The sequence below is a fragment of the Anguilla rostrata genome, chromosome 4 (genome assembly GCF_018555375.3).
Source record: "Anguilla rostrata isolate EN2019 chromosome 4, ASM1855537v3, whole genome shotgun sequence".
In the NCBI taxonomy this organism is placed as follows: domain Eukaryota; kingdom Metazoa; phylum Chordata; class Actinopteri; order Anguilliformes; family Anguillidae; genus Anguilla; species Anguilla rostrata.
This window is the reverse complement of record NC_057936.1, coordinates 51267794-51281824: the sequence shown is the minus strand read 5'-3', so window position 1 is coordinate 51281824 and position 14031 is coordinate 51267794. Positions and strand designations below refer to the sequence as shown.

The 14031-nt window shown below is 44.8% G+C and overlaps 1 protein-coding gene across 1 annotated transcript; it reads right to left on the bottom strand.

Annotated features, from left to right (window-relative positions):
• Window positions 1–1106: 1106 nt before the first annotated feature.
• Window positions 1107–13944, bottom strand: rdh10a (retinol dehydrogenase 10a). Its single transcript, XM_064333091.1, has 6 exons — window positions 12906–13944; window positions 11809–12044; window positions 4857–4955; window positions 3596–3741; window positions 2958–3089; window positions 1107–2793 (listed from the first exon to the last, which is right to left on the bottom strand). The coding sequence occupies exons 1-6, from the start codon at window positions 13186–13188 to the stop codon at window positions 2670–2672; spliced, it is 1020 nt and encodes a 339-aa protein (XP_064189161.1). The 5' UTR covers window positions 13189–13944; the 3' UTR covers window positions 1107–2669.
• Window positions 13945–14031: the final 87 nt, after the last annotated feature.

Here is a 14031-nt window from a genome sequence, read left to right as displayed (position 1 = left end):
TGTAAGCTTATTGGTTCAAGGATTCAATAGAGAGACTGAGACTCAGAAAACCCTGCTTCTGATGTCTATAGCCACCCAAGGGAATGTGTATGTTCTCTGCCAGAAAACAACATCAGCTCATTTGCATGCGAATAAGCTGATATGTGGATATGTAGGAATGTGGTGCTGGATGAAATGAAATGGTCTTTTGGGAGAAAAGAAATGTTCCGCTAGGCAGAAGGATACCAGAGGCTATCAATAATGTCTTCATTGATGATTTATTATGCTGTATGACTTCTAAGATAGAGTTCCTATGAATCACTGTGTTGTTCCACCCCACACACATCCCTGAGAAACCATTATTTATCATGTGGTGATGATTTGCACATTGGATTTCTACCACAGTAGTCTTAAGAGCATTGCAAGTGAAAAATGGAATGAGAGGAAGGAACCCTTATCTTTTACACCCTTGCCTCTGGAAAGGTCTCATTTCCCCAGAAGTTATGACGCTGACACAGCAGAAGTGAATATGGAGGAAGAGGGTGGTACGGCTCTGCAGCTCTGAAATCACGAAAGAGTCAGGAATGGTTTCCTTTCCTCCCTTCTCTATGGAACCCAGAAACACCCGGTTTAGGACTGCCGTCTGGTCGGGTCTACTTCTTGTTCTTGTTGAGATGGAACCAAGGTGCTTATCGACTTCAAGCGATATTTGCGACTGAGATAGACCCACCATTCTTTCTGCAATTCCACCATTAAGTCACTCAATATCTATGTGTGATCTATCCCCGTGAATGGCAGGTAGTGCTAGAACAGTTACTGATAAACTAGTAGACTGTAAAACTGTAATCACCATTTGCAGTGTGGAGCACAAGATTCTATCTTAAACCATGGTAAATGGTAAATGGACTGCATTTATATAGCACTTTTATCTATATATGTATATATCCAAACGTGCTTTACAATCAATGCCTCTCATTCACCCATTCACACACACACACTCACACGCCAACGGCGAAAGGCTGCCATGCAAGGCGCCAATCAGCTCGTTGGGAGCAATTAGGGGTTAGGTGTCTTGCTCAGTCACTTCGACACCATAACCCATTGAGGTGCAAAGAAAATACAACACGTAATAATCTAAATCACTTTATTCATTTAAGTTAGGTAGAGACACTAAACATCAGAACCACATATAACCTGCTCCTCTGCAGAGCAGGATTCAAAGAAAATTACAAAAAGGAGGCTTCTGTCATACTGTCAACAAATGGCAAAAAATCGAGAGGTAGAGATTTTAGGCTCATAATAGTCAATGAAGAAAACGCCTATTGGAATGTTGCTTAAATTCAAAAGGTCTGTCTTCCTAAAGCATACAAAATATCCAAATATTAAACAATGGAGTTTTCATTTCAGTGGAATTTTGGGTACTCACAACAGTTAAACATTAACATTTCATTGAAAAAGGAGTTTAATGCAATACTTCCAAACATTTTTTAATAGTCAGTAGTGTGTATAGACCATGATATTTTTAACATCTCACTGATCAAAGACAATGACAGACAAATAACTTGCATATAAAAACAAGAAATTCCCTAACTTTGAGTTTTGAAAGGTTGCACAAGGCTTTCCTGCTTTTAAAAAGAATGTAGAAATTGGGACGGTTAGCTCTACAGCACAAACCAGAGGGAACAATATTGCTGATGTTTCTGTACATTTAAGTAATTGCACAAGAAATGTTTACAAAAATATATCCAACTATACATCCAGGACCTATGCCAAATTGATCTTTTTCCCCCCCGCGCGACGACGTGAAAACAAGATCGATGAGCACTGCCAAACAAATACGGTTTGGTTCAACATGGGGCGCTGACCCCTGACCTATTGATTACATTTGTCTTTCATCAACTGAGCAGCACAAACCAAGAGGTAAGGAGAATCCCAGGCTTCGACAACCTGCATGATGGGCAACTGAGGAATACATGTCCTTGTACTGACAGGTCAACGGGAATGAAAGACTGCTGTACATCCAATTAATGCCAAGGACAAGAGTACAGATGAAAACATTAGGAGTTGGCAGTGCAAGATGATGACCTGTCAGACGTTAGCCAGGATCAGTCTGATGTCGAGAAGGATTCGGTCAATCTTTGTCCCCCCAAGTTAGTGGGATGTCACCTATAGATGCAGCCTCTGTGGTTACTGACCTCGCAGTGTGCTGGGAGCAGTTGAGAAATACTATGCTGTGGAACTGTTCTACACGAATAGTGTTTGCAGTGTGGAGAAATTGTGTAATTACAGTGCATGTCTACAAAAAAAAACAAAGTGACAAGATTTACTGTTCATACAGTAACATACTGTATTTTTCCACAAAGACGCTAAATAATGCTGGTGACTACATTACGTAAATAGTTAATAATTGAATACCTTTTGTATGATTTAAAAACTATTGTCAACACAGTATATAGACAGTTGGTTTCTTTAAACAAACCTTAAACAAATACAAATAAATCCTTAGTGTAGTACACAGCTTTCTTTGTTCCAGAGGAACAATATGGTAAACCTTTGCATCTGGTCAATGCAAGTGCACCAGTCAAGATTCAGTCTTTTCTTCTCTCTCTCTCTCTCCGATTCTCCTTCAGTGGTCTTATCCTCCGCGTTTTCAGGAAATGTGCCGATGTACAACTTGGGAACAGCGCCCTCTAGATCCCGTTCTTCGCCTCATTGTTGTTCATGGCCTGCTTCCTCTGTGCCAGGAACGGGTACATGCACTTGTCGGCGCCCAGAAAGCGGTACATGCACACGACGGCCTCAAAGGGCAGGATGCTGCGAGACAGAGAGGAGGAAGCCAATCAGCATTCGGTGCGCGCCAAGCCCCGCCCACACACATCACTTTCCCACCGGGGAAAAAGCAAGCAACTGCTCAGGGTTATCAGGTTTAACACAGGTGTTTCCGGTTGCCGTGACAGCCGCCTCGATTCGGGACGCACCTTTTCATGAAGTTGACCATGTAGACGATGCGCGGCGTGCAGATCATGGGCTGGTCGGTCAGGATGGCCCTCATGGCCTGTGTCACGCAGAACTCGGGCTTCAGAGGGGGCAGGAAGGGCTCGAACTCTTTCCTGCACGCAGAAAAACACGGGCAGCCTTTCAAAAACCACCGTATCTGCTATCAGCTGCGATACCTTTTCTAGTCTTTGGCAACTACGGTTGTAAAAGTTTTTTTTTTTTTTCCTGCAGTATCTGATGCAAGTATGACTGAGAGAATTTTGAAAGGAATCCAATGTGTGTTTCTTCCACAGCTGAACAGGCAGACAGGCATCATAAACTACATTAATTTGACATGTCCAGACAAATTAACTTGCGCTGTAAATAACGAACCATTCATAAAGCACACCCCATAATCCACATTTATACTGGCCAAAATAAATACATAAAGAAACCGATATTCATAAATTATTGTCTTAATGGCCAAACCAAAAATAAATGCATGATGATAAGCTTATTAATACAAAAGTTACATCACGTCACAATCTTCCGACGGATTTATCATAGCCAGCTGTAATTTCCGTCGTATTCGCACATTTCCCAAAGCGAGCTTCCGTTGAGCTCCAGGGGGACCTCTCACCGGATTCGGCAGCCTCTGAACATGCCGGTGTCCACCAGGTAGGGGCAGACCAGGGTCATTTTGATCCCGTCTTTCTCCGCCGCCTTCAGCTCGTGGCTGAGCGACTCGTGGAAGCCGATGGCGCCGAACTTGCTGGCGCAGTAGTCCTGGAAACAAGAGCGCAAGAGGCGCACGGGCCTTAAAAACGCTGTGCGTAAAAGAGGCGCGCACTTTGAAACCGCTGCGCGCTAATGACGGCCGTTAGCATCCGGTCCCGGTCATTTTCATCCTTCCTTTATTTCACAACCGCCGGGCTCTCTGGTTTTATTCGCCTTATTCTTATTTTCTGTGGCAAAGGGAAGCATTAGCTTCGCAGGAATGTTTTGATGTGGTTCAGCGTGGAAGTCATCTTCAAAAGGACCTTTCGCAAACACAGATGCACGTAGATAAACACTGATGGACAAAAGGATCCGACCGTGCCCACGTTATAAAACTGGTAGCTTCAGCCACAAAATTAACACACGGCAATAAATTCACTTTCGGTGCATGTCTGGGGAAGCATAATAACAGGTTTAAAAAAACAAAACAAAAAAAAACAATGCGCTGAGGTTTCTTTGAAGTCACACTAATTGTCATAGATGAATGCTTGTAAAACGAAAGCCAGCTCACAGCTATGAAAACAAAAGGCAGTACAGTAAATATCACACAGGCTGGAAGGGGAATTTGACACCGGTCTGTGCTCAGGCCCGGAGCGAAAGCAAAACATTGTAAACTCATCGGAATATTAAATGAGTGCCTCGACAAGGGGGCCAGCCTTTGAAAGTGTTCCCGGAGAACACGGTCCCTGCTTCCTGTACTTCTAGCATGTATGCATACAATTCTGGGACTGAAGAGCAAGATCCTTTTACATTTTAATGGCGTCCAACTCAAAATGGGGATAAATGCTTGTGTACAGCCGGCTATGAATGGCTGAGCAGGAGAGAGAACAGGCCCCAAATCTTCCCTTCCCAGCACTGTGATAGAGACATCCGCAATCGGGATGACAGGGCTCAGCTGGAACCCCGCACCCCCCGCAGGTAGAAACAGAGCCCGCCTTAAATCGAGACTCCCGAGTGAATCGTGTTCTTTAATTGGCTGAACAAAAAACAAAAAAAAACAAAGGCTCATTAACAAAACTGAACTGCCACGCAGTTTGAGAGCCAGGCTCTTGGACTTCTGTAAACAGACTGTCCCTTTTTCCCGGGCTGCCAACAGATTTATTTGGGAGATGCGGCGTACAGACCTCCACACCAGCTGTGCTGAATAATCCCAGCGAGCTGGCAACTGTCACAATGTGTCCATGGTTCATCTCCAGCATCTTGGGAAGAAAGGCCTTGGTGGTCTGGAAGCAGAAAAAAAGAAGTCGCGTTACTCATGCGGTCTCCGGGAGGAAAATGATCAAAGGCCTTTGGCAGCCGGTTACAAACGAGAGCGAAGCCAAGAGCGGGTCCTCTTCCCTCCTCTTCCCTGTGCTGAGAACAGAGCCTTCAATAACCAGACGAAAGCTTCACAACATTCTTAAAGAAAAAAGTCAAATAAATGGGTGTCCTACTGTTTAAAGAGAGCTGTGGCATTTTAGAGTGCAAAACAAAACATAACAAACTTAACAAAGTTAAGTTCACAGACTAAAAAGGTGGCAAATTCAAATCTGACATATAGCAGAGGATTAATATTATTCCACTCTGGACGGTCAGGTCTGGGTGTGCAGTGTGCCTCATGCACAGCTAAGCTCTTTTCCCACACAGATCCAGTGCCCTGACGAACGGCGCAGTGCAAAGAGGTGCAGACAGCACACAGCACCTCCCGCCTCTCACTCAGCACATCACACAATTCAGTGCAGACCTCCTCGGCGCTGCTAAGCTGCTAATGGCTAACTAAGTACAAGAGCGACGAGTAAATGTTTTAACAGTGCAAAGCAGAGGGGGCCCGTACATTCAGTGTAAAAATGTGTGAAGGTACCGCAGTTCAGAGTCAATGGAGTGATATATGCAACAGGTAAAATAAACATTTTCATCTGTTAACAGTGCTGAGCCACTCTAGTCATGTGACCCAAGGGATGTAGCTGTAAACAGGGCCAGCAGTTCTGAAGGATGGCACATATTCTCAGAATTAAATCTCACCATTTGTGTGGCAAAGCCAGGTACCAAATGACTGCACAGCTGAAGAAGCCAAGTGTCGTAGGGCACAAGTCATTGAGGAAAATTAGGAAACTGATCAGCCACAGACAATGACAGAACGCTGCACTGTTTTTACACGGAGTCTTGCTAAGACTCCATCCTGAGCACATAGCATGCCATGAAGTGCAAATGCCAAGATCAACAGAGCAGTCTGGTGCTCATGATATCACCATGTATAAACATTCCCTGTGAAGCTGAACTGGTCCGTTTCTGAGAGTGGTACCAGCTTGTACAGGTATGCACATGGGAGAGGAATTCTCTTCAGAGACTGGGTGAATGTGCAGATGTGTCAGGCTGCACGTTTTATGGATATGCATCCGACTTCCTGGTCTCTTGTAAACCTTTTTTCCATTCTTGGCATTAGGCTATTCCAAGAAAGCAAATGCTTAAGTCATCCGACCTGTCTTGACTGATGGATTACATCAAACAATACACGCAGCACTAACGCAAACCTCGGTTAGAAATGATTGCTGACAGTGTGTGTGTGTATGGTGAGATAAATTTATTTCATAAATTGTGGAGCAATTATGGATGAGCAATTCTGATAGACCAGAGCCAAACATCTGTACTGCTCTTGACTGGGACGTTAAATATTTAAAAGAGCTCCAGGAAAACTTTCCGTTTACTTAATGATGAGGTCCGCTCGAGGGAGAACATCCTGACTGGGCAAATGTTTAGCGCAAGCTCTCTACGCCAAAATGGTGGTCAGTAGGTGTGCGTGCAAGTGAAGCATTACTTCAGATGTTCCCATACCGCGCACAAGCCAACACTTCTGACACAGCCCAATGTACAGAACCGCAGCCCGGTTTGGCACTCGGAGTTTACAGTCAACGGGCCTGCCAAAAAGATACAGGCAGCTTTTCTGAACAGGCGCTCCCCCGCATTATTAATACAAAGTCCTGCAGTTTCAGCGAATGGAATTTAACAAGGGCTAAAACACAAGCCGCCAACATGCGAGTCGGTATGTCTGTGAGCTGTGAAGAGTAGGGAACCTCTTGCAGGTGGGGAGCGAGATGCCGCGGGCTCGGAGGGCAGGCCAGCGCTTCTCATGGCAGCCCCCGGCATGTTGACGTGGCCCCCGCTGACCTCTCGGACACGAAACGTGTGAAAGCGAACGGGGGTTCGTGTCTTACTTCGTAGCTTTTCGCAATTGGTTCTCGACGCCCGCATTTACGCTAGATTAACTCCCGACAGCGCCGGGCTTCCTCGACTGCGCGGAGTCTGCATGCCTGTTGCGCCCCTTAATTGAGACAAACTCGAGCGCATTTCTCGGCACAAAGCTGCGCGCAGCTGCAGTGTCACCCTGGATTAGTGCAACTGTAAATCCAACAGGGATATGCACAAATATTGTGCCGAGGGGACTCCAGATGGCTACTAATTAGTCAGCCCTCCGTGTACGGATACGGTTTGCCCTTGATAAACTGTAACGGGGAACTTTTGTTTTCAGGTCCTGAATGACAACGATTTTGGTTTCCAGCTACTTTCGTTATCAGCGGTGAAACTATTTCCATAATGGAGCGTGCCCTGCAGTCAAGTGAAACACTTATTGATCTGGGGTTAATTTAACCTCAGCGACGCTGGTCAATAGTTTAATCCTTTTGTTTCCAGACAAGTTCATCCAAGTTCATGCCATTCACAAAAACAGGGTGGGGAAAAACTGACTTGAATGGTTTGTTTTGAACAGGACAAGAATTTGTGGATTTTTACAGTAAACAAGTTTATATGTCTCTCCCATCAAGGTGGTGTGAGGAGCATGAGGCTTCCAGTTCAGATCTGGTTTCTAGAAGATACCAAATGCTACAAAACAATTATAAATAATACTATTAATAATAATAATAATAATAATAATAATAATAATAATAATAATAATAATAATAATAATAAATACGATACTGCTCAATCATTTCTAGTTTTTGAAACTTGGCCAATCCAGTTTCATCACGATTCACTTCATTTAATCTGTTGACAATTCCACTCAAAGATTAATTAGCGATTGAAAAAGAAAACACAACCTATTGAAGCTGAGGAGGATCGGACATTGGGCTGCTAAATAAGCGTGGATGGCTGAACAAACCCGTCCACATGACCCACCCCGCCGAACCCTGAACACAGGAGCAGCATACAAGTCAAGTAAGAGCCCTAGTACAGGTGCAGCGCTCCCAGGACCACATAAAACCACTCAAGTAAGACTCTTCTGCCTGGCTGCTCCCTTTCTCCTGGCCGGACAGGAGTGCGGCTCGCAGAACTTGGCTCCTGTCACTTGGCATCTCATCAAGCTGATCCCGAGACAAGAAACCAATTGTCGGATAAGTGGGTCAGGCAGTGGTTCCCCATTACCAGTTCAGCTGTGGACAAGAGCGACCTTCCCTGATGCTTTCCTCCAGGGATCTCCTCCCAGCTCTGAGCTTCCTCTGAGCTTCCACAGACACCCCCCCTGCCCCCATCCCCCCACCCACCCACCCACGCTCGTCGGTCCGTTCCCCCTGGATGCTCTGCCCAAAATGTCACGGTGCTTTCCTGAGGAGACAGCCCCAGAAATACACTGGACCCCGAACCGTAGCCCATGAACCCAACAGAGCGCACTGTAACACACGGCCGTGCTGTGGGTCAGATGACGCTACAGGCTATGTGCCGGGGAAAGAGACTGTAGACTAGTAGCATGTGTAGCTTTCTTTCTCTAAGGGAAGAAAAAACAAAAAGAAGGCAAGACTTTAGAGCGCCGAGGCTTGTCTTGGGAAGCCAAGCAGTCAGCACTGGCCCCCGGTGCATGTGCAGCTGTGGACCCCTCCCTTGAAACCTGCTGGAAACTGGGGGTGGGGGGGGGGGTGCCTCAGTGGAGTCCAAGGAGCCTGGCAGAAGACCATGCTTAGATAATCGCCTCACTTCCTGCTAGCTCTCGCATCCGAGCGGCATTCCCACCATTTAATCCAAAAGCAGCCATCCATCTGGAACAGCACACCCTGCCCCCCGACTCCCACCACCATTTTGAAATGCAATAACGTTAAGATAATTCAGCAAACCAACAGCCAGACTGCTCAAACAAACTGGGGGGAATTACATGGATTGGGTGCAGATGTCCTGTGAAACTCCATCATGACACAGGGGAAGGAAATAGAATGGTTTTGGAATGTCATTCATTTAATGACGAAGCATGAATGATTTGCCATTTTGAGTTCTTGTTTAAAGCTAGTGTTTTGCCATCTTTAAGGTGTTGTTCTTGTCAGATTGACTGACCTTAAGCAACTTAGGAAACTCCTGATGAAAAAATGAAAATAAACAAAACAACTAAATAAAAACACGGACTACCGGCCTTTTCTGAACATCCAGTAGGTTCAGCTGTACTTCCGCAGGAGGAAGAATGTGCTGCAAGGTCTTTCTAACCATCAGTGAAAGAGAAACGTAGCAAACATATGACCCGTTTAAGAATAACACAATCAGGGACTCAAATCAAACCACTACAAACTGGTACAACAAAGTAAATGTTCACACATGCATTGCTGTTGCAAACATCTTGGCCTTCTTATGCAATCTCTTTTCAGACAAAATGAAATTAATTCAATGAAACATCAAGCGCCAGCAAACCGTGTAAAGAAAGTGAAGTCACGTGTATCTTCCACCCAAAAGAGTGGATTACCACTGTGCTTTTTACAGCGTTCGCGGATCAAATGTGCAAACGTGTGAAACGACGTGCCAAAAGTCATTTCCTTTGTCATGGTGAAACGGGCGGGGGGGACGGAGGGAGGACCTACGGCGCTGATACTCGGCTCCCTCGCACCGCCCGCTCGTCCCCTCCCTCGGGCCGCGGTTATGAAACCACACGGCTGGCGCATGCACAGCGCGGTCGAGTCGACCGTGAGAGAACACGCACTGCATCGCTGAGGACCGAGCTGCACTACTGCCCTTACTGCACAACCGTTTTACAAACAGTTTTAGAAAAAATCTGATGTAGCAGCAAGAAAGACAAACTGCAAAGTGTTCTTAAATGATCTTCGCAAAATGTTCAGGATTTAGGCGTCTGCTTTGACAAGCCTGCTGTGCGTCGAGCGAAGACCCGTCCGCATGCTGCACGCAATTATGATTACGTGCGTTTGTGTCAGAATTCACTTCAGGTCTCTGTCTATTCAGCTGGTCTGTGGCTCCTAATGAACCACATCCTCCATTCTGCAGCAGTCGCCTGTCCCCATTCATTAAGATATCCCTTCATCTGCCCCCCCCCAAAAGAAACCACGGTCCGCATTAAACAAAGGAAAACAGGGAGGAAAGCTTAATGAGTGGGCCCACTTGCCTCAGCTCCACAACCTTCAGTCTGAGGTGACGGCAGGCAGGAGATTTCAGAGACAAAATGTAGGTGTGAACGCGTGTGTAAGAGGGTCTCCTAATGGCCACCCAAACGATGCGTCTCATTGATCTGAAATTCCGAATGTAGCTTTCCTGCATCATTTTGGGAATCCCCACTATGCTGCTGTGTTAAAGCAAACAACACAGGCGGTCTTTTACAGAAGCTGCTACAGGATCATGCTCTTCTAAGCAAACTCAGAATCTACAAGGCAGGATGACAAGGCAAACAGATTACGTTATCAGGAACTCACACTTCAAGTGACTGTTTATCAAATGAGTGCTATCATCTATTTTAGCCCATTCACCACCTAGAATTAGAGGGAGTTTAATTGATTTGTTCCTTGCATTGTCATCCTCATGATTGGCTTTTGGTAAAACCTGGACTCGTATGCAAATCCACCAGAGAGCACTGTGTCTACGGTGTGACTCTGCCAAAAGCAAATATCCAACCGCTCAGCTTCTCACAACAGGGGTGGTCCTCAAATGAGATTGGCCACAAACCTCAACGTTTACTCATTTACTAACACGAGGTTAATTAGAGGGATGCTAAGTGAGAATGGTTTAACACAAATGGCACATCGCGGAGCAGGATGCAATCTGCAATAAGCTTTAATTAACTGGGGTGCCTGGGGAGAGCACATTCTTCCTGCTATGCTGATCAACCCCAAAGCTAGTGTCAATGAGTCCTGCTTACATCCAAGTTATTCAAGAGCTTTAAAGCAAGCCCTGCTGTTCATCGTTGTGACAAAGCCTTTGGATTTACATTAGCAGAAGATCCAGTCTGTTAGGTCACAAATCATTTTGGCAGACATTTGCAAAGCCGGAATCAAAACAAATGGAAAATGCAGGCTTTAAACAGATGCCAAGGCTTCACCACTAACAAACGCCCCACGGAGGTCTGCTATACATATTAAACCCAGGAATGAGCAAAGATTCCACATTTCAGGGCGGAAGTAACAGTTTTGTTAACAAGCTCAATGCAATAGTAAGAGAGGACTTTACATGCTGAGTGAATAACTCTCAACTGGGCTTGCCAAAGCATTGTCTTCAAAGAGATATGATTAAACCCAATGGTTCAGACGCTCAAAGGAGAGCATGCTCATTGGCGATTGTTGGTGGGGTGTCTTTTTTTAAAATGACATTCCGTTTCCTGTCCCTCCTCAATTACTGTGCATTTGGAAGGCTTTCAGACAGAAAACAAAATTGCAGAAAAAACAAGTTATTCCATTCTCCTCAAGTGACCCAAATGTAGTGCTAGGATCTGGGTGATCACATACTGGTTGCCAAAATCAGCTCATTGGAAAATGGCTTTCAATTTAACCTGAATAAGATGAAGATTAACCGGACAATGATATCAAAAGTTTCATACAACTTTGTGCAGAAAATAAATAAAGACAGAATATGCAGCGTCAAAAATTATAAGTCTGATGACAAATCAGAATATAGCACCAATGAATGCAGAACACAGACAACCATTCCCATAATTTCCCCATGCCTGCCCCCCACCCCCACCAGGAGGTTTAACACAGAAAGGTGGTCTTAAGTGTTTTCCCTACGTGTACACCCCCCAAATTTAATTCAATAGACTGAACTTGTGACACATATGACTGACTGTGGACTGGAGTTAACTATTATAACAACCGGTGCCCGGGTTCAACTTCGCTTAGGTGGGGAACTCACCCAGAAGTGCGCGTGGCAGTTAACCATCATGGTCCTCTCGATGAGCTCATCGGGGCACTCCAGGAGGTGGTGGCCGGACACCACGCCGGCATTATTGATCAGCAAGTCGATGTCCCCCACTTCTTGACGCACCTTCTCCGCCGTGGAGTACACGCTTTCGCGCTTTCCCACGTCGCAGACATAGGTGTACACCTGGGGCTGGAATGGCGGGATCTCCTCTACACCACTCACAACTCCTGTGTCCAAAAGTAGAAGCAATCGATTAAGGGACCAGGAAGAAGCCAGCGAATAGTCATTCCATAAGCAATAGTCATTTCATTTTTAACGAGCATACCCCATTTCAGTGTCTCCGGTTATTTTGTTTTATCACCCACGTCACGACCAACAGTTGTTCAGGACAAGCGGGTTCTGTTTCTTTCATGAGTGACACTATAAATTGCTTTTGACATAGCCTACTTTGTTCTCACAGCACAAGTAATTTGAGTCGGATCCAGCAATCCACAAGCACTGTGTTATATGAATAACATGGCAAATCACAGCCTCGGCGCCCTTATCTGGCAGCAAAGACACAAGCCTACGCTGGAACTCTTAATTCTATTTTTAACTTTCAGCGTGCAGTAGTGAACTCATTTTCAGCAACTTTCACAGTGGTAAAATCGACATTAATAAAAAATATGTTCGTAACGACAAGTTAGCTGAGACAACCATACGCGCAATGAAATTCAATGTGTTGTCATAAGAATATGCAACCAAAAAGAACAGTACGAAAGTCATACAGAGCCGGTTATTTTTAAAAATATATTTAGCATCACACATCTTGCATAAGAGTTTCATTTGCATACGTAATAAAACAGTAGCCCACCCTTGGCTATTAATTCGATAACCAGCTAACGTTGTAATCTATACGTAGCCCACCTTGTGAAGCCTACCTGGCGAGCGAGACATTCAGATTTCGCTCCGATATAACGTTCACTCACAAACCTAGTAGCCTAGTAAACTGGACGTGCATGGTTGCAATTCACTAAATGCATAATTTCAAAACGATCGCATGCCACAATTAAAGTCAGCTTACAAAAAAAAACGTAGGCTATAGGTACCATCTTTGGTCACTGGGCTGTCCAGCTCACGATATATCTGCCGCACCATCTCTGCAGTTTCCTCGTTGCTTTGGCTGTTGATGTCCCAGAGCACTAGCACTGCCCGTCGTCGAGCAAACTCCTTGGCAAAGAGTCGGCCCAGCCCGCTGCCTGCCCCGGTGATCAAACACACCTGCCCCGCAACGCTTTTCTCTTTTGGCCGAACCACCCATTTCAACCCGGCCATCACAAAAGCCCAAAGCACTTTCAGAATGACCAAGAAAAACTCCGCAAAGATATTCATCCTGATAATGATAATTTATGTAGTAAACTCGCGAAAAAGTATGTTTACTGTAATATAGATATTAAATGATAAAATCGCCGGCTATTTGATGTGTAAACTAGTCTAAATCTGACTCAGGGTGAATGGACAGCGCACCCGACAGCGCTGCTAGCTAATGAGCTGAGTTCCTAACTGTAGACCAACTTAATATTCACCTTTCTCTCTTAGCTTTTCTCTAAACAAATTGCAAACAAAACATTATTGATATAACCAATAGTCATTGGTTAGTTCGATAAATATACAGTAGGCTACACTGTAAAAAAAAAAAATCTTGCCAACATGCAATCATATAATACAGTAAATTCGTTACAATGATCTCAGCCGGCAAGTTAATTGTAACAACTGCATGGAAGCTTTCCGTGACAACTATTAAATTACTTGTCCATATCTGCTTTGCAATTAATCATCAAGCCAGCAATCGTTAGTGTCAACTTTTAAACCGACCAAATCACGTTAAGCCTGTCTAAGCTTACTATCCATTCGCAAGACATATACCCATCTAAACTGTGATTAAAGTAATTGCATCGTAACTCCCAGAATGAAAACTGCAAAAAAGTAATTGCTATCCATTCGCTTTTCTAGTTAAGTCAATCTATGCGGCAGTAAAGCGCCCTGCAGTAAATGATGTACACAGATTCAGTTACAAGTAAATCGCGTTGACTCTATTGCCCCCTTCCGTGACACTGACAGCTCCCGAAGGCTCTAGTAACATTTTCTGTGCTCACGCTCTTTTTAAACAGCTCAATGCTGTCAAAAGGACCCCAAATGTAAGACTGACGACTCAAGTGCCTGTATAAAATACAA

Excerpts from the sequence above, each read along its gene's own strand:
- rdh10a (XM_064333091.1), bottom strand. The coding sequence starts at position 13,188 with ATGAATATCTTTGCGGAGTTTTTCTTGGTCATTCTGAAAGTGCTTTGG. Across the intron at positions 3,742-4,856 it reads TCAGCACAGCTGGTGTGGAG|GACTACTGCGCCAGCAAGTT; the intron begins GTCTGTACGCCG and ends TCTTGTTTCCAG. Across the intron at positions 3,090-3,595 it reads TTCAGAGGCTGCCGAATCCG|GAAAGAGTTCGAGCCCTTCC; the intron begins GTGAGAGGTCCC and ends TTCTGCGTGCAG.